At 47.1% G+C, this 21,129-nt stretch overlaps 1 protein-coding gene across 4 annotated transcripts in view; it reads left to right on the forward strand.

Moving 5' to 3' along the window:
* The window catches only part of PIK3C2A (phosphatidylinositol-4-phosphate 3-kinase catalytic subunit type 2 alpha), a 780,848-nt gene that overhangs the window by 168,743 nt on the left and 590,976 nt on the right, over nucleotides 1–21,129 (forward strand). For all 4 annotated transcript variants that reach the window (XM_085648082.1, XM_085648085.1, XM_085648083.1 and 1 more), the window contains one exon: nucleotides 3,862–3,941. In XM_085648082.1, the coding sequence (XP_085504208.1) occupies nucleotides 3,862–3,941 (80 nt within the window). The remainder of the gene's footprint in view (nucleotides 1–3,861; nucleotides 3,942–21,129) is intronic.

Below are 21,129 nucleotides of genomic sequence, written 5' to 3' on the forward strand. Positions count from 1 at the left end.
CTCTGCTTTAGAAACCATCCGGTTTATTTCCTTGGCAAACAAGCAAAACATCTCAGGTACAATTGTAGCCTGACGCGTTTCGAGGTACAACCTCTTAATCATAGGCATTGCGCTGCGCAGATGGCTCCAATAATTATCCTTAATTACATGCCTTGCCCCCACTGGGCCACGCTGATGCGTCAAATTCTGAAATGCATGTCAGACTTTGTAGACCATGATGGGACCATTGTCTCTTTTAATTTATGAAATTTCGGGCCACCCTAGCAGCTTTTCGGTTTATGATATTGTGGACACCAGATCCTTAAACTGTCAATCAATCAACCAATCCTTTGTAGAGCGCGCCACTCACCCGTGAGGGTCTCAAGGCGCTGGGGGGGTGGGGGGGGGGGGCTGCTACTGTTTGAACAACCAGGTTTTGAGAAGTCTCCTGAAGGTCAGCAGGTCCTGGGTCTGTCGCAGGTGGATGGGGAGGGTTTTAAATGTCTTGGCGGCGAGGTGGGAGAAGGATCTGCGGCCAGTGATCGTTCGGTGGATGCGTGGGACGGTGGCGAGGTGAGAGGAGCTGGCAGTTGGGGGTGTAGAAGGTGAGTCGGTTGTTGAGGTATGCTGGTCCGGCGTCGTGGAGTGCTTAGTGAGAATGGGGTGAGGAGCTTGAATGTGATCCTCTTGTTGACGGGGAGCCAGTACAGGTCCCTCAGGTGGGCAGTGATGTGGCTGTGGCGGGGGTTGTTGAGGATGAGGTGTGCGGAGGCATTCTGTATGCTTTGGAGTTTATTCTGGAGTTTGGCCGTGGTTCCCGCGTAGAGGGCGTTGCTGTAGTCCAGCCTGCTGGTGTTAAGGGCCTGGGTGACCGTCCTTATGGTTCCGGTGGGGATCCATGTGTAGATCTTGCGAAGCATGCGGAGGGTGTTGAAGCAGGAGGAGGAGACGGCGTTGACGTGCTGGGTCATTGATGAGATTTGTCCAGGATGAACTCCAGGTTGCATGCGTGGTCGGTGGCTTTCGGCGCAGTTCCCAGCGAGGCCGACCACCAGAAGTCGTCCCAGGTGGAGGGGGTGGAGCTGAGGATGAGGACCTCCGTCTTTTCCGAGTTCAGTTTCAGGCGACTGCTCTTCATCCATTCGGTGTCGGCCTTCATTCCTTCGTGGAAGTTGGTTTTGGCGGTGGCGGGGTCTTTGGTGAGGGAGAGGATCAGCTGGGTGTCATCGGCGTATTAGATGATGTTGAGGTTGTGTGATCGAACGATGTTGGCGAGTGGTGTCATGTAGATGTTGAAGAGGGTCGGGCTGAGGGATGATCCTTGGGGTTCGCCGCAGGTGATCTTGGTGGCTTTGGATCGGAATGGAGGCAGGCGGACACTCTGGGTTCTGTCAGTGAGGAAGGAGGTGATCCAGTCCAAGGCTTTGTCGCGGATCCCTGCGATGTAGAGGCATGTGCATAGGGTGTGGTGACAGACGGTGTCGAAGGCGGCCGAGAGGTCCAGGAGGATGAGGGCCGCGGTTTCGCCATTGTCCAGCAGGGCCCTGATGTAGTCGGTGGTGGCGATGAGGGCGGTTTAGGTGCTGTGGTTGCTACAGAATCCGGATTGGGTCAAGTCCAGGGTGTTTTTTTCTTCGAAGACTTGGGTCAATTGTCTGTTGACTATCTTCTCGATGACTTGCGCCGGGAACGGGAGCAGGGAGATGGGACGGAAGTGCTTGAGGTTCTTTGGGTCTTCCTTGGGCTTCTTGAGTAGGGCATTGATCTCTGCGTGTTTCTAGCTTTCCGGGAAGGTGGCGGTCTCTAATGAGCTGTTGAAGATCTTCCGGAGTTGGGGTGCGATGATGGAGCTAGTTTTGTAGAAAATGTGGTGGGGGCAGGGGTTTGATGGTGAGCCGGAGTGGATGGTGTTCATGGTCTTGATGGTGTCTTCGACGTTGACGAGGTTCCAGGAGGTCAGGTGGATGGTGCGACTGCGGGCCGGTAAGTCCAGGGTGTCGGTGGCTGACGTGGAGGGCTGGGTTTTGAAGCTGTCGTGGAGGTCTGCGATCTTGCTCTGGAAAAAGGTGGCTAGAGAGTCGCAGAGGTCTTGTGGCGGCAGGATGTCGTTGGAGCTGGGGTTGGCGAGTTCCTTCACGATGTTGAAGAGCTCTTTGCTGTTGTGTGCGTTGTCGATGCGTTCCTTGAAGGAGGTTCTTTTTTACGGTTCGAATGAGTTGGTGGTGTCTGCGGTTGGCGTTCTTGAAGGCTGCATGGTTGTCATTGGCATCACAAAACTTGAATCCTCGCTCTTGTCGCTGGTTAAATAATAGAAACTCCTCTTTCTCTGCCCCGCCAAGATTTTGTCTTGATGGCGTTAGAAAACTAAAATCTTGTCTTATGATTCGGTTGCACCTCATAAATGATAATGTATTTATATTGCGCGCCGTGCAGCAGTCTTAAGGTTTTACGTCCTGCAAGTACTGTTCTGTTTCGAATTTCTTGATACTCCTTTTATCATCCATTGAAGAATTACAGATTAATGTACCCTCCTCATTCTGAACCTGTTTGTTGTAGTTATTAGCAAATCTGTGCAGCAGCTGGTCAACCCACTGATCTTTACTAGCTGAATCATCAGCTAGGTGCCTGATTTGTGAACATGAGGGCCGTAGAAGCGCTATGTGAGAGAGAAATAATTACATGTTTACAGATGGCCCTGAGGTATAGTATGTGCAGGAAAACCACGTAGGCTAGGTCCTGACCACTTTCGGATCAGCATATAATTGGTCACTTCCGAAGCTGAGGATCAGATTTTTTTACATTAATTCGTAGCTTTTTAAACTGAAAAATAGAGGCAACAACCACACATGTAAATACAATCAGTCCAAAGCAAAACTACTAGCTCCAGTAGATCCTTTTCATATGTATTGTTCTTTTAGTCAGGTTCTTAATCCGAAAACATATGAGCAGCCAATGTCCCACTTTAACAAATGCTTCCTAAGGGCAGCTTCATCCATCCATTCTCTAGTGTCTGCCAATCTGGATACAGGAATTCACAACGTACAATCAAAAAGCCAGGGTACAATGCCTGCCACACCATGCGCTCCAGGTTGTTCCCTTTTCCTCCAGCCATTCTCTGCCCAACTTGTTGCTCCACTGCCCACTCCACGTTTCTTCCATCCACCTGCTCCTCTGTTGCACCCCCAAACCCTGTGGCCCTTTAAATATTTTAATTTTCGGAGGGCCTCACGGTTGTTATTGGCTGCCAGGCAACTAGCTCCGCTTTCTAAAAAGTACTTTTACGCATGGAGCAATAAATAAAAAAAATACATCATACAAGTGACTCCCGTCTCTTGGATTGGTGAATAAACACAAAATCAAGTACACAAAATGGCGTGCGCATATGTCATCAGGCATGCGCATGCCTGTTGAATTACGTAGTTGGCAGCAGTATCATTATGTGCACACACTTGTTGGACGTTCACGCCATTGTCCCTGTTTTGTCTATGCTGCATCAACCAAAAGATGTTTCTGTTTTCTAGTGCTTGTTCTACTGTACCAGTATACTCAATGAAGTTTGCATATGACAAGCCTAGAGTTGCCTTTGCGTAATTGTTTATTTCACTTTGCAAACTATTTATAGACTATACATCATCGAAAAGTATTTTTTTTAATCTTTGTTAAACTTACAGATGTCTCTACCAAAGTTACATTAATAACGTGGTGACAGCTGACCTTACAGGACCATGTAAACGCTGCCATGTTTTCTTTATTGATATTTGTATTATTGATTACTCTTAAAGTCCAGTGTATTAAGTAACTAATTGAGTTGTTTTTAGCATTGCCTAAATACGCACCTTTCTATCGGTACATTTCAAAATGTGAATTATATTTTATTCATAGGTAACCGATGATGAAACTCCTACAGATTTGCACGTGCACATGTACCAAGTAGACAAGCCATACAAGGAACCACTTACAAGGTAGTGCGAGCTTTTAGTTTTCATACTGGTTATTTGTGCGCCAAAGAATTAGGTGCTCTTATGTTTGTTGATTGTACAAGTCATTTCAGTGTGCGCATTTAAAAAAACAAAAAAACAAAATCACTTCATTTTGAATTTCCTGGAAGCAATAAAGTAACATATAGAACAGTTAATACTCTTTATTATGCACTCTAGGGCACAGTGTTTACACCACACTCACTTATTTTATAAAACCGTGACCTCATGAGTTAAAAATGAAAAGAACAACCCTAAATCTGAAATTGCTTTATTTTTGTTTTCCACATTGCTTATTGTTCAGAAGGGCAGGCCATCTCGTGGAGAAGAGAATTAATGCTCCAGTTTTCGGTCTGTCAGTTTCTTTGTTATTGATATGCAGTATCCCGTTGTTTTAACTGATTATATTACGCTTCTCTAGAAAATTGAACTTTAGAAAAAGTTCTAGGTTCAGTTTTTGAAATTAGATTTTCCGATACCTATATTTTGAGTATGTTTGCATCCAGGTTATTTGCACTAAAGATATAACCCTTAAGGTTTCATTGTTAATTTTTTGTCAGATGATTTTGTCTTGCGTTCCTTCATGTGAGCCCCTAAAATGGCTTATCAAATGAACTGTTACTACCCAGAACGAAACAAATATTTTAAGTTCACATAATTGATTGGGTGCCAATGTAGTGTTCCCGTTCAATGTAGCTATTCATCTTTTTCTTGTGTTCACTAAAATGCTGCGTCTTTGTAATGGAATTCTAGGGCCGAGTTTCAATTTTTTAAAGTCTTAACCTTTTCGGACGTTTCATAGTTTGATTATTCCGAGATCTGTTTCTGTCTTGTGAAAAGAGGATCTTGTAGCACTTTTATGCAAACTACATTTAGTAACCTCTATGATTGATCAGAATTATCAGAGTTCCCTCTGCACTATGTGAAGTATCATTTTAATGTTTTTATTTCAGAAAAATGTGTATTGTTTTCACTTAGTTTCTCCTTTTAAATGGTCACCTCCTAGATGTTCCCATTCCTTCCATTTGTGAAGCATTGTTTTACTTTTTTGTTTCTGGCAACTATGGCAGGAGAAGTATTAATCATATTGTACTCTACCCTAAATCAAGCTAGAGATCTCTTCAAACACACATACCCAATACTTGGCCATGCACCTGCATGCAACAAAAATGTGAGTAATGTCAAATGTATGTTTCCCACAACGAAAGCAATTGGAAAAAGGGTGACGTCTCCAATTAAATGTTCTCTTAGGTAGATAGTATAGATCCAGAGTGCCCTTATAATGGTATAGTTTATGTCTAGAAACGTTACGGCATCAATTGATTCATCTAGATGGGTGACCTCAATCTCCTTAGATGTTTTACTGGACCATTTTTGTGCTAGAACAGATAGATTATTAGGCTGGTTTTGAATGAACAGCCTGTATGTCGTGTCTATAACCTTATCATTACTGCAAAGCAGTTCAGCACATGGTATCTTGGGTAGGCCTGGGCGGTGAACTTCGTTCCGTTCGCTGAGTTTTCCGCACTCCGCGGAGCTCGCGGAGTGCAGATAACTCCCTTCGCAATGTGCAGCAGAGTTTTTTCCCCGCTCGCGATTGCGAACGGTAAGTTCACCAGCACGAGCTGCTGCTCAGGTAGAATTTCTACCCGAGCAGCAGAAATACCAGCACAAACTGCAGTTCGCACTGCACTCTGCCACTCGCTGAACTTCACAGAGTTTTTTGTAACTTCGCGGAGTTCCACGTAGCAAAACTCTGTGAACTACGCCCAAGCCTAATCTTGGGCAACCGCAAGTTATCTACGATTTGGTTTACAAATAAAAGTCTCATCTGTATCTATTTAAGTAGAAGGACCAGCATACAATGATATTGATTAAGAAATGGAATGTTTGTTGACCCTCGAATAACTGTCCGACGTTTTGTTACCAGATTTTGCTAATTCATCAGAAAAATAATCATGTATGATGGGTGAGTGATTTGAGATACCCAGAGAGACGTTTATATAGTTATATGGAGGAATGGGCAATTTGTCCTTTATATTTTTACAGATTACAAAAAATACTGAAAGGGTTTTAAAAAAGGGTGCGCTTAAAGTAGTAAGGGCCGATAAAACTCATTTGGGAGCAAAGAACAGTATATAGATGCCATGGCTCACTGTGCCACTGGTTTCAAGCTATCCTGGCTGATAAGGGGTGAAACCCCGAAACTGGTCCAAGGATGCTTGTTTCCGGTCCAGGTAGGACCTTGCTAGGCAGTTCGGGCTGGACTGTTCCCATGAGGCAGAGGGTCAAGACTGATTTGCATATGGCCAGGTCTTAACTGGTAGGGCATGGTGAGCAAAAGAATGATGGATTTATCCCAGATCTCTTGACTGGGGGTGAATGTTTTGATTTGTTCGGCATTCCGTCCATCAATTGTGTGTCTTATGCATCTCGAAGAAGCATAATCGTGGAGAGCCAATCAGGAAAGGCAACCCAGTAGTACAGTCTGAGAATAGGAAGAGCCCATCCCGCTTATCTTATGGAAGTTGGAGAAAATGTATTTCCAGGAGTATATATATCCAAATGGACTTGTTCCATGAGCTCTACTGTTAAGAAGAAAAGAGCTGGTAGGCACAAAGGTTTTTCTCTGAAGAGATGCAGGAAATCTGGGCAATACCATCATCTTGATTAGGTTACATCTCCCTATGAAACCTAGGGGTAGCAGATTTCATTGCTCACAATGCTGCTTGATTTTCTAGACGAGCGGGTCATAATTCAACAATTGCTTTATTCATAAAGTGGGATACCGAAACACTCAGATAAGTGGTGGAGTCTTCATAGCAAGCATCCCCTGGTGGTCCAAAGTGATTATACAAAACTTGAGTTTTGGATATATTAAGCTTATATCTAGAAAGTGCACACAAGGTGGCAACTTTCCCTTCGAGCGCCGAAATAGACAGTTCCAGGTTGGATGTAAAGATTGCTATGTCATCCAGGTAAGGTGCTAGACTAGTTACGGCCAAGACCTATTTGATGTTGCAGATAATGTTCTAAGTAGAGTGCAAATAGCAATATATAGTGGAGACACACCTGACTGGTCATTTTCCGTGTAAGTACTTTATCCAAAATGTTCCAGATACTGATCAATATAGTGGAGAAGTAAGCTTTTGTGTGCTTTTCTTCTCCACGTGTTTTACGTTTTGTATTACAAGCCAATTAGACCTCTTTTCCCCAAACTAATTGCTGAAGTTTTGTTTTAATCAGACTTACATTTTTGTTTAGTGGCGATATCTCTAATTCAGACCTCTTTTGGTAAAGATCAGCATGACAAACTTCAAAAGTCAATAGTGACTGATGAAGTAAAGCCATTTCTTTATGAGCTTTTGAATCCTTGCGTGTGGTATAGCAGAGTGTCACTGCCTTGTGTAACCGCTTTCATGACGTCCCGTATAATGGTATCTGAAACAGATCCCTGGTTCTCAGTGAAACCTTCAAAAATCCACCTGCAAGTGTTGACTGGTTGACCTGGTTGCTACCTTCATTAGATATTGTCATGAGAAAAGGATTATGATCTGATATGCTACTTGGAAATATAGTTGTGGAGTTATGTAGAGCTATAGCTTGGATAGAAGTATCGGAACTATCCTGAAGTATTGCCTGGGAGGGTAAAATGTGGACCCTGGGCAGCAAGATCGATCTAGTAAACTGCAGGCTATGAATCGGTCAGATGTTCAACAGCGGCGCAAGTTTGGTGTTTGTGTGTACCTCTATCTATATGGGTAGAACAAATGTGTGGCTAAAGAGTCACATTAAAATCCACACTTGTATTCAGTGGATTATCCCTGCAAGTAGATTCAATAAGGAACTGCTGCAGGTCATCAATATTAGCATCATATAGAGTAAATAGTGTGAAAGTTAGCCCATCTCTGCTTAACTGAGTGATTCCCCACCTCCCAGGCCTGGCCTGTCCTGTCCTGTTTGGATTGGACAGAAGTCCAGGAATTAATACGCATTAAAATTGACACCTGCTCTAAGATGTATATCAGATAATCTCCAAGGATATATAATTTATTGGACTGTACCTCAGTCAAGGTAGTCTCTTGGAGACAAGACCTACTCATACCCTACCCATAGTGTATCAACCTTTAGTGAGAGAGGTGCACCATGCAGAAATATTGCAGTTTTCTTATTGACATTTTTAGCTTTTCTCTTAGGTCTTCCTAATTTGTCGCCAAACCCTAACAACTGGAGAAAAGGAGATGGAAAGGGGCCACAGAGTAAAAGACATACACTATATACATTAGTCATTGTTATTTAGATGGTTCTTTGACCATTGATTAAGAGAGGTTAGACTTGTGGCCAGGCAGTCCAGAAATAAGTCTGATCTTTATGGAGGATTTTTAATTTGACTGGCTCGTGAAAGAATACCTGAGCTTCTGCATCCTGTAACAAAGGTATCTATCACCGATGTTGCCAGTGACCAGAAACTGTGGCTTGGCAGAAATCCGATCTTATGAAACAGAACGGGTTTCCTAATTCACCCGGATTGTTAGGAAAGGCAGTCTGATAGAGAAGCTGTCAGAAAATGGAATTTCCCCAAAAAATTAGAAAAGGTCTATGTATCTTTTGGTTCTGGCAAATTGAAATTGATGTGCCCATGAGTTTGACAATCAATATCCCATTCACTGAAGCCAGTTAAAGCCTGTTGGATCAGATATACATTTAATCCACAAGGGCTGTTCCCTTCTGTTGCTCCTGGGATGCACAGGACTCAAAGGTTATTCCTGCGTATTCAGTTTTCTAGATCTTAAACATTCCAGCACAAGTCCTTGGTCAACTGTTCCTGGGCCTTTTGTTTAACTGACTGCACTTTATTTTCAAAGTTTGAATTCCATTGGTCAGCCTCAGTAATTAAGTATCAATTGAAGCAAGTTACTTAGGCATACAACAAATTGCTATTTGTTTTTTTAAGTTAGAAGTTTTGTGTGCAGCTGAATTTTTTTTTTTTTTTTTTTTTTTTGAAACCGTTTATTACAGCTCTCAAGAATATACAGGTATGGGCCTACAACCTTCCGGCCGGCCGCTAGGATGACAGGAGCATATGACATACGTTCATAAAACACTTGGTGTGCAGAGGAGCATAATCAGGAGGTATCAATGCCGTGGGCTATATCAGTCAGACCCCACAATACGGTTTCATTTTATACAAACAACAAGAAAAAACCACACCCACAAGGCAACCCGCAATCGACAGTAGCAGCACGTGCTCCCCGAATGGGGGACCCCAAGTAGACACAGGAGTCTAAAGAGGGGAAGGGGAACAGAGCAAGGACTGGGGGAACCCTGTGCCCGGGGCTGGGGGAAGGAGTCAGCTAAGGGGACGGGGCTGGTGAGGCAGCAGGCAGCAGTGGTGGCGCGCAGATACCCCCACGATAGGCGTTCCAGGGGCCCCATACTTTCACCCATGTCCCAGGCTTACCCCTCGCCACATACACCACCTTTTCTCGAAACATGCACCAGTCCATGTGTTCTTTCCAGGCCGACACCGCCGGGGGCTTCTGGGATCCCCACAGTTGAGCAATATCACGCTTAGCTACCATATATCCCAGAGTCACCCACCACCTCTGCGGAGCCGAGTAGTCAGTTGGTTCCCACACATTCAACAGGCACCTCCTCGCTTCAGGCAGCAGCGCGACACGCGTAACCACTCGCAGGACCTCATGCACACCACGCCAAAATCGCTCCACCTTCGGACATTCCCACAAAATATGCAGAAAGGTCGCCAAAGCACCACACCCACGCTTACACAGCCCATCCTCAGCATAGCCCATACGCAGAAGCCTTGGCCCCGTCATGTAGACCCGGTGGAGTATCTTAAGCTGGACGAAGCGAAGGCGAGCCGGTATGGCCACCTCCTTGGGAGAGGCCACTGCGGAGGTCCAGTCCTCGTCGTCCAGCTCCAGCCCATCGGCAACCCAGGCCTCTCGGAGGCCAGTTAGCAAGCCCGAGCGGTCATTGATCAGCTTTTTGTAAATAAGGGAGATCGTGCTGTCTGGGACATGGCCATCTAGCACTCTGTCCTCCAGGGGGGAAGACTCCGGGATGGAGGCAACGTCTGGGAAGACGGAGCCCAGTGCATGACGGACCTGCAGGTACCGAAAGTATTCACTGTCCTGCAGCTGAAACTCCGTCTGCAGCATCTCGAATGTTTTAAATCCCCCCCTCGTCCAGAGATCCCCGACTTTACTGATGCCTATCATGTCCCACTTCTCGAAGCCCTTCGAGGTCCACAGGGAGCCCAACCTCTCAGATGCGTACAGCGGTGACGCCCGGGTCAAACGGTCCTTCCACCCCATAGCTGCATTAGCCGCGTGCCATACTCGCACCATGACACGCGTAGGTCCCGTCAGGCGAGCGTCGGGCGCGCCAGAGTAGAGCGCTCGATTGTAGTCGCCACCGGGCAGTAGCATCTTGTCCATTTCAAATGCCGGGTTCAAGGCGGGCCCATAGAGGCCATGGTTGATTGCAGCTAACTGGGAGGCCCAGTAATACTGTTTAATATCCGGGAGGGCAATCCCCCCGTCGTACCATGGGAGCGTCAACTTCGCCAGGGCAATACGCGGCCTCCCGTCCCAGAACAGGCGGCGCTGTAGACTCTCAACCTCACGGAAGTAGCGCGCCGGGACTAAGTCCATAGTGTTCTGGAGAGCGTACAGGAAGCGTGGCAACGACATCATTTTGAACAGCGCCGCTCGGCCGAGCGGCGAAAGCGGCAGGCGCCGCCAGCGCGCGACGTCCTCCCTCAAGCGCTGGAGGGGGGGAAGCAAGTTCCGCTCGTAGCGGGCCTCCGGGTCCAGAGTAATGTAGACACCCAGGTACCTAAACCCCTGAGCGGCAATCTGGATCGGACAGCCCCGCGGGAGGACGAGAGCCTCCCCGGAGAGCACATACACACATGATTTAGCCCAGTTGATGACAAGGCCTGAGTTGCGGCCAAATGAACGTAAAACATCATTTACGTGGGGAGGCTAGGTACAGAAGGATGTCGTCAGCGTATAGGGACTCGCGGTCCTCGTACTCGGGGGTCCAACGGAGACCACGGATGGAAGGCTCCCACCGCAGCCACTCCGCCAGGGGCTCCAAGGCCAGCGCAAACAGGAGCGGCGACAAGGGACAGCCCTGCCGCGTGCCCCGGCCCAGCTCGAATGGGGCCGATACTCTTCCGTTTACCACTACCTGCGCCAATGGGCCCGAATACAACAATTTGACCCAACTGATGAAACCCGGGCCAAATCCAAACTTCGCCAGCATCGCCCAAATGTATGGCCACTCCAGCGTGTCAAACGCCATGGTGGCGTCTAAGGACGCCAGTATGGCCGGCTCCCGCACGAATGGAACACGTGCGAGCACCCCGTGCAAGCGCCGCAGATTAAGGGCTGTGTTGCGATGGGGAATAAAGCCGGACTGGTCTTGATGGACCAGATCGCCCACCACGCCGACCAGCCGATTGGCCAGCACCTTGGCAAGAATTTTGGGCTCCGCATTTAAGAGCGAGATAGGCCGATAGGATGTAACCCGGTCCCGAGGTCTCCCTTCCTTGTGGATCACCACGATTGTAGCCAAACGCTGGTCCAGCGGGAGGGAGCCCAGCGAGTGGGCCGCCAGGAACATCACGCGAAGGTGGGGTGCCAATGCATCCTGTCGCAACTTATACAACTCGATAGGGATGCCATTCGGGCCCATGGCCTTGCCAGAGGCGACCGAGCGTATGGCGAGGGCAATTTCGTCGGAGGTGGGAGCGGCATCCAACGACACCCTGTCCTCCTCCGAAAGGGAAGGGAGCGCGATATCCCTAAGCAGGGCATGGGAATCCTCCTCCGAGCAGGGAGAAACCGGGGAATACACTTCACGGAAATAATCCGCGAAACAGGAGACAATTTCTTCTGGCTCGGTTACACTCACACCATCCATCCTCTCAATCAGCGGGACCACACGATTCGCTCTCTCCTTTTTATCCAACCACGCGAGCAGTTTACCAGCCTTATCACCCACATCATACAGTCGCCCCTGTTGCTCCCTACTGAGGCCCCTGGCCGCCTCCGTGACGAGGGCCCTGTAGGCCGCCTGCTTAAGCTGTAGGACATGTAGCGCAGCATCTGTCACCCCACCCTCTAGATCACCCTCCAATTCGACAATTTCGGCCTCCACCCGGGTCACCTCCTCCCGCTCGCGCCTCCGGGCATGAGAAATAAGGGATAGGGCCTCCCCTCTGAGAACTGTCTTGAAGGCTTCCCACAGGGAGATAGCCGAAGGGACGGACCCCACATTCTCATCAAAGTATCGCTGTAAGGATTTAATCAAGTCAGCGCGAATGATGGGGTCGCGCAAGTACCAAGCATTGATTGGAACTACCCTGCCCTCACCCCTCGGGCAGACATCAATGTGTAACAGGAGCGGGGAGTGATCTGAAATACCCCGCGCCAAATGGCGCACCTCTCCTACCCTCCCAACATAGGCCGCCGGGACAAGGACATAATCAAGCCGTGAGAGGCTACCATGGGCCCCCGAGTGAAAAGTGTACTGCAGCTGCGTGGGATGTTTTAAGCGCCAGAAGTCCACCAATCCCAGTGTATCCAAGAGGCCGGACAGCCACGCCTGTGCCCGGGGGAGGTCCCTAGGGGGGTGACGATCCACAGTCCCAGAAACCACCGCATTGAAGTCCCCCCCCACCACCAGAAGCCCCCCCGGAAGGCCAAGGAGGAGGCGCCCCAGGTCCGCAAAAGTGGTCGACTGTAGCCCCGGTGGGACGTATACTGATACAAAGACAACTACTTTGCCCTCCATTCTTCCCACCAAGACAGCATAGCGTCCCCTATCATCATGGAGCACCTCATCAATTTCCAACGGGAGCGAGTTCTTCACCATGATGCCCACACCCCGTGAGCCCGACGTGAAGCCCGAGTGGGCCACTAAACGGTAGCCACGCCGATTCATGGCACAAAAAGAATTACCAATAAGGTGTGTCTCCTGCAGAAAGACTACATCGGGTGAGATTCGTTTCAAATACTGCAGGACCACACCTCGTTTGATCCTATCCCCCAGTCCATTAACGTTCCAGGACAACAAATTCAAGTCCCTACCCCCCATCACACACAAAAGCCATCATTCGTCCCCCGGAGAGCACCTTAAGACCAATACAAAAAAGGGTTTGCCTTGTGGTAAAAACGTACAACACCCCACCCCAACCCACCCACCCCAACGGAACTCCCCCCTCCCTGCACCCCTGCATGAGCCCAAACAGCCCCCCCAAAGTGCAGTGTGCCTGTCGCCCCATAGATGGTTAAACTAACTAAGCCCCCAGAGGAGGAGGGAGAACCCCCAAGAGACCCCACACGACCTCCACAGGAGGGGAACTTACTCGAACAGACGAACAGTCCAAAGTGACATCAATTTTGTCCAGAGCGAGGCCTAATATTAGTCCCTCAGTCCTGATCCGGCGAGCCCTCTCCCCCAACCGCTCCCCCACCACCCCCCGAGCCCGATCCCCAGACAAAGTATCCAGCCAGTCCCCAGCCGCTTCGGGACGATCAAAAAAGTGCGTGCGGCCGTCCACCTCCACCCGCAACTTAGCTGGGAAAAGCATCGCATACTTGAGGTTAAGGTCCCGTAGACGACGTTTGACTCCGAGAAAGCTCAGTCTCTGCTTTTGGACCGCTGGAGTGAAATCCGGATAAAAATTGATGTCCATGTTGTCGAGTCTGACCGGTCCCTGTAGTCTGGAGGATTGCAGAATAGCATCTCTGTCCCGAAAGTTGAAAATCCGGGCAATAAGAGGCCTCGGAGGGGCTCCGGTCTTAGGCCTTCCCCCGGGAACCCTGTGGGCCCGTTCCACCGCGAAGAATTTACTCAGCCCTCGGGGCTGGAGATGAGTGAGAATCAAGTCCTCCACGAATAGGTCCGCCGCCGCCTCCTCACGTCCCTCAGGCACCCCGATAATGCGGACATTGTTCCTCCGGGCCCGACCCTCGGAATCCTCCAAGCGGCGGTCCATCAGCGCACTCGCCTGGCCAAGCCGGCGCACCTCCTTTTGGAGGGTCGCCACATCTGTCGTGAGGCCCGATGTGGTGTGGGCCAAAGAATCGACCCGATCATTGGTCTTGGATAGATCGGCCCTCACCAAGCCAACATCCACGAGGACCGAGTCTATCTTCTGCGCCAGTGTATCAAAACGCTGGCCCACCGAGGCCTTCATCTCGGCGATAGCACCCATGACATCCCGCAGGGTCAGATCCGCGGGCAGAGCAGGAGCATCAGCCGGGCCCTCAGGGGACCTACGCGGCACCTCAGGAGATCCCTTCTGGAGGGTGTAGCGGTCCATACTGTTAGACTGCTGGGCTGCGCCACGTCGAGTCGATTTCACCTTTGCCCGGTCACCATCTTGCTTTGTGGACATGGTTCCAGTCCCCAGATCGTGCCAATCACATCGTAAAGGGCAGGCAAGCCGGGTCACGGGCTCCGGGGGGGGCCACCGCAGACCTGCGGGGTGGATCACAGCCGGCGGGCCGGCAAGGTACCCCAACGAGGCCACACCACCTCACAGTGCCCCGCGACCCAACCTCGCCAAGACAGCAAGGAGGATGCAAAAGCGAAAGTGAAAGTGCGGGGTACGCGAGTCGCCGAGCCCTGCCCGCCGCTGTTGTTCACTTTGTCTCCGGATAGCCCCACAGATCTAATCCGGGGTCCGGCGTGGAGAAGGCCGCAAACCTCGATCGATGTTCCCGCCGGTGTCCGAGGTCCAATTTGGAAGCGGAAAACGGGTGCCACCTCAGCTCGGGCTCACCAAAACAGTCCCCTCATCTAGGACAGGATATTTTCAGGATATGTGTAGGAGGTCACGGAGGTCCTCGGGAGCCTCGCACCTACGCGGCCATCTTGGTTGCGCGCTAGGCTCCTCTCTCGCAGCTGAATTTTTATACTCTTCTTGGTGCAGGCAAAGAAGATTATAGATTGATGACAAGATATGATATTGCTGCTGCTTTTAACTTTTTGCACTATTCCCATTTGTTTGCACTGGTTGAGATTGGAGCAGAGTTGAGTGCTGCAGGATGGTTATTTCAATTAGATCATTAGCTGAGACGTCCTATTGCAGCTTTGGTGCCTGTTGTTACTTTTTCAATTTTTTCTAACTTGTCCATAGTGCATTGCCCCTGCACCCTCCGCTCAGCCTTCGCACCTTCCACCCCAGCCCAGACTGAAACCTCATTTGAGTAATCAGAACTGAGAGAAGAAAGTATTGGGGTTCTTGCAGAGTGCTGCATTTTAAACCACCAACTCTCATCCACCTCCTCCTACAGCGCCGGTTAACATTCCAAATACAGCAGAGGGTCTATCTAAACCATAATTGGTGGTATCCAGTGTTTCTGATTAAATGCTTGGCACATGGAATGGTCCAGCTTCCATTATGAGTTGTGCAAGCTGTACTATAACATAGGTCTCCCCAGTCTTGGTGGGTATTCTTTTTAATACCAGTGGAAGCTGTTTCTGCTTGTGTGGAGGTACTAATAGAGGTGTTGGAGGTGCAAGGAGTGCAAAAAAGGTATGCAAGATATTGCAGCAGGTTCAAGGGCATTATTAATAATTGTATTAGAAGTTGTTGCGGGACCAGGAATCACCCCTTTGTATGCCAGGAGCCACAATAGGCTGGGGAGGATACATCCCTTTTGGTTATTTCAGATTCTGACCCAGCATACACCTTTACTATGTTGTGTAGAACCTGCCTATTATCTGAGCGCTCACCATTTTCTCAATGAATGTCCCTTGAATCAATCGCCTCTGTGAACTCAGAATCCTGTGAGGCTGAGATAGCCAAGACCGTGTTGGCAAAGGGAAAAAATCCTCACCTTCTTACCCCTGCTGCAGTTTCTTACTGGCTGTTATCTTTGTGATTCTGTTGCGATGCAAAGCCATCAACAGAGGGCCCCAATGCTGTTGTATCCATTGAAGGCATGTCCAAGTGAGATGGGTTATGCAATGCCCCAGCAGAGGCGGGGGACATGGAAGGTGAGTCAGTTCGCCCCCAGAGGAGGGGAAGCCAAGGAGGTCAGGTCTTTCGACCCTCGGAGGATCCTGCCTGAACCTCCTGCAAGCTCACAATGTTCTTGCCAGTGGGATCTTTAACAGCCTTAGTAGCTCATTCATAGCCTTTAGACTCCATTGATGGGGGATTTGGAAGACTAAAAAAGGAGCAGTCCCTTGGCACAATGGGTTATACTGGCATATGCAGCAAAGAGGATCAGGGATTGCATTAACAGTAGATCAGTTTTCAGTATTTCACACTGTAAGAACATCGTACAGTTAGATGTTATAATAGCTCTACCAAACATTATGGGTTGGAGGGACAGTCCACAAATCCATTAGACAAGGTCTTGTAGCGCTTCAGCTAGGGTTCTGTCTAGGCATGGCGCTTCACACACCGCTCAGCCAGCAGCTGTCTTATCACCTTCCTCCGTTTTGACATTACAGACTCTTAAGATATTAAAAGGTCTCCCTTTTCTACTAGCCTCTATCTTTAAATACATTAGCAGTCTGCAGGATGGCCCTATTTGATTTCGATTGGCCACTTTGAATCACCCCTACCTCAAAGCTATCACAGTTTTCTGTATAAAGAACCGCCATTCTGAATGCAGTTGCCAGGTTGCTTAATCTAATGTGCCTACTACATGTGAAGAAGGATATAGACAGGAATGTTTTTCGGGAACTGGGGCAGTGGGACTTCAATCAACAAAGGTAGATTTTCTGAGAATTTCAGTGATATTGGGGTTTTTCAGAACTCTAATCTTAACAGGTGGCTGTGGGGACTCTGATCTCTAGATCCTGATAGGGCATTGAGTAACTTTTTCTCTTGGTAGAGTGGAAACAAATAGTATTTTCATAATCCCTACCTTTAACTGTCTTTGTACATGGGGAACAGTATTCTTGTAAGCAATATGTATACGGTGAGGGTTTGGAATTCATATTACTTCTAGGTCGGTGGGGCCGAAGCCTTGGGGTGTTTTTACAGCCTGTTGGATGGCCTAGGGTGAAGTGGGTGGGTGGCAGGGACAAGCATGTAATGGTCCTCTGGATCATGGACTGATTAATCGATGTGCTCCCAACAGAAAACATTTTTCTTTTAAAGCAGCATCTGTCTGTTCGTTGGACATGGGCTACTTAAAATTTGTTTTAAAAAATCCTGGTTGGGAAAGCAAATCTCCCTGTATTGTCTTCTCAATCGCCAAGTTCCTAGAGAGCATTTGGCCGATCCAGTGTAAAGACTCCGCACCTAACCCTCACTGGCTGAGATGAATTTCTCCTCAGATTTCGACATCTCTGGATCTAGTTATTTTTAGATATGTAAAGACTTCAGCTAAGGTTTAATCTAGCAGTCTTGGAGTTGATTGCTGTATGCCTTATGTAAAACCCCATATTCTAACTTATTTGTAAAGTCCACTTGTCATTTTAAGGTTGTAATAATTTTTAATCTATTATTTTAACTAACATTTTAATCAAAGGTGTTATTAACTTTCACTGTATTTGCTATGTCACTTTTAGTAATTTTACATTGTACTTTAATCAGCTTGTTGAACCACTGTATTGACTCCGAATTCAAGCATTGCATTTCGATTTGCGACTTTTATGGTGTTTGACCGAAGTAAAGTTTTCAAACAAACAAAAATGTAGAGATTGTGGTCTGCCGTCCATTGTAGGCTACCATCCCAACATTTGCAGCTATTTACAGAAACTTTTTGGATTTTTGTCTTTTGATGTACTTTTGTTCATTAGCTTAAGTCTCTATTTTTAAACATTGGAGTGGGATTTTTATTGTGTTGTGTTTTTGACTTTTTAAATTGTCTGAGACTTTTAAATGCTTAACACATTTTCTTAAGTTAATCGTGTCTGCTTTGTGGTAGAGGTACCAAGGGTTGAGCTCAGGTGTAAATTATTGAAACTTTAACCAGATCTCAGAAGGTAGGAACCTTATTACTTTTGGTGTACTAACATCCACCCCTATTAATAATTCACTTTCCTACGATTACTTATTGACTATGCACATTAAAAGGAAAAATGCAAGTACAGTACATAACAGAGCTGTCCTACAGACCAAGTGTAATTCATGTTTGCTGTGACTGCTATTTGGTGAACATTTGTTACACTGCAACAGAAACAAGACCAGCACAACTTCAGGTGTATGTCCTCAGTGGCTATCCGAGCGAGTACATGCAAAATTCTACAGTACATCTAAGGAGGGTATGATCTTGTGTTGGGAAGCAGAACATTTGTTAAAATTAGCTCTTGAAATGTTTGTTGTCTTGTTCACCTTCCAAGCTGCAGAAGCAACAAGCAGATAGGTTTAGTGAACATGTAAAGTAGTAGTGAAACCGCTCCATTCTAGAAAACATCATTGCATTTGGGACCTGTTAAAAATTCAATACCTCTTTCTGTTCTGTCAGGGGGATGATGGAGAGAACCAGGCCACAATCTTCCAGCTTTTTTCTTTATCCACACAATGTTTAAGCATTTTACGCACTCCAGTAGCAAAGTACAAGGATAGAAAAAAGCAATATCTGCTCTAGTGGACCATTTCCACTTTAGGCCAAAAAGAGTTCTTATTTTTGCTTATCTGAGAATTTGCATGGTCCTAACAAGCTAATTATGTCTTCTAATTGATCCATTAAAGTATATTTGTCGGCTGTACAGGAAGGTACCGGTTCGTAGTTTGCACTTACAAATGCCACTCATTAATTTGTATTTGAAACATTGTCATTATATAAACTTGTGTTTCATCTCTGATCAATTTAATACCGATCACAAAGATAGTTTGGGCTTATTTGTCAATCAATCTCTTTGTATGCATTTGTTACTCCTTAATGGGCATTAAGGACTCCAGTTGTGTTCCCAAAATCAATCCGACTTATAAGGCATTTTAGCAACCAATTTTGGCTATTGGTGAGGACGTTACACAGCAATGTGTTAGGGAGTGGACTGCTGCTTTAAATGCGAGCTGCTGTTTCCCGAAAGCTAAGTGCTCTGTTGCATGTTCTCTCATGGCCAATTGTGCGAAAGTATAAGATGCTAAAGCAGTATTCTGGAGATGGATGTAGTTGGAAAAACGTTACAAAAATGTTATTACTCGGAATGAAGTACTAAGGGGGATATTCTCAAGAACGTGTGATAATAATCGCAAAATTAGCTTAACGCAACTTTGAACATTGCAGTCTATCGTGTGAAAATAACGCTTTGTCAACGTGATATTCTCAACACGGTGGTACCATGCGATAGTCTCACAATAACACGTCAAATGACCGCGGTAAAATTAACACGATGCCCAAAAAATGCAAAACGCGAAAAAAGCGACGATCCCAAACCGCGAAAATAAAGTCAGCGATAACCAGCGACAGCCCTGGTATTCCCACACGTCATGCGGGAAAATGCACCAGAAAAGCAGAGAAAAAAACTGTGAGATGACAATGTACGAGTACAACCTCACAGTTGTCAGGTAGTACTAATGTCCACTGTCCCGCATCAAAAAGGCATCTCCTCACAAACAGCCACAATGTCCATTGTCATGCAGTCCGTATGTAAACTTCGCCAATGCGTAAACATACATGAAACACACTGTGAAACTGCATCTCCCCTTTACATTGCAGAGGGGCAATCAACACCTCCTGCAGACCCTACAACACGTCAGTGATGACGGAGACGACCCCCAGGACATCGACCTAGACAAACTCCAAAGGTTCATGGACAACCTCCAACCCCCACCTCCAGTAGCAGGGCAGCCCAACACCATCGAGGTGAGCCCACCCCTGCATAGACCACACAGCAGGAAGCACCCACCACCACGTCTGGCTCACAGCACCTCACCTGAGAACACATGTTGTTCCAACGCCGTGTGTTAGACCACCAGAAGGAGCTGGCTGAACAGGTGCCGGTGGGGTTCGGCCTCATGGCAGCCAAACTAGATGCCATGCGTGGGTTTCTAAGTCCCATCAGGGACCACTTACACTCCCTAACGGACATCCACAGTCCGCCCCATGCCCTCCAAAAATCCATGGCTGTCGTTGCTGGAGTCATGACTCTGAGACAACAATAACTGTCAAGTCAGAATGGCTACAGCGATGACATCCGTGAATTGGGAAACATAAGCAGGGGTGTGGAATTTAATAAAATATCTACTTGTCCATGGGGCAGGTTGCTTCATAAATCTACTTGTCCTGTAACAAAATCCACTTGTCCCTTTGGTGCCATGTAGTGCAGCGACAAATTATGGCATCCATTTCATTATATATGAGCTCTGACATAGCCTCTTTGATTAGGGCAGGGCTCATACCATAGTAGTGTTTGAATACTTGCAATCCCCCTATTTTGCCACGTTTCCGTAGATCTACATACTGGGGGCTGAATGTAGTGGTAAGAAATAGCTTCAGGGTTAGAATGCTCTTTTGAGTCTGTGCAAAACAACTAACTGCATGTTTTAAGGATTTTCAACAACTCTTCTCTAATCTTTTCCCCTACAGAGAAATGTTAGAAATTTACTCCTGACAATGGCAGACATAAAGTAAATCTTCTTCTGGAGTTGGGAAAAAGTGGTTGGAGGGAAAGTGTACTTGCAAACACTCACATTTTTGCATGAGCAAATCTACACATGCATATTTGCTCATGCTAAAATACAGTTCACAGATATTTTCTAGGAGTACTATTTCTTGTCCTACTTCTGTAAATTCGTAGGAATTCACAAAAGCCATATAGCTGCACTTAATGGAAGAACATATACCATGGGTGCACTTTTGAGAATTTCTTTATAAATTGGGCCTCTAATTTAGTATGGCGTTGACCATAACCTTTTGTGTTTATTAAAATTCTGTCTCTCTCTTTCTGTATTGGCTGGCTTCACTGTGAGTGACAGCATTCTGCTCTTTAACTAGGAGCATTTCCGCACACAAAGTAGTTTTGTTCAGTGACAGTAACTACTGTGGCAGTGTGTGCTTTTTGAGACCAAAAATTATTTTTGCTTTTGCCAATGTTTGTTATAATGGCGAGGGCCCGGCAGCTCCTACACAAATAAGGTTTTACAAAAACCATGCCAAAACAAATCACAGATTGACTGAACTAAAAAGCTGGCCACTAATTTCAGACCTACTGGCTTTGCCAA

The sequence above is a fragment of the Triturus cristatus genome, chromosome 3_2 (assembly GCF_964204655.1).
Source record: "Triturus cristatus chromosome 3_2, aTriCri1.1, whole genome shotgun sequence".
In the NCBI taxonomy this organism is placed as follows: Eukaryota; Metazoa; Chordata; class Amphibia; order Caudata; family Salamandridae; genus Triturus; species Triturus cristatus.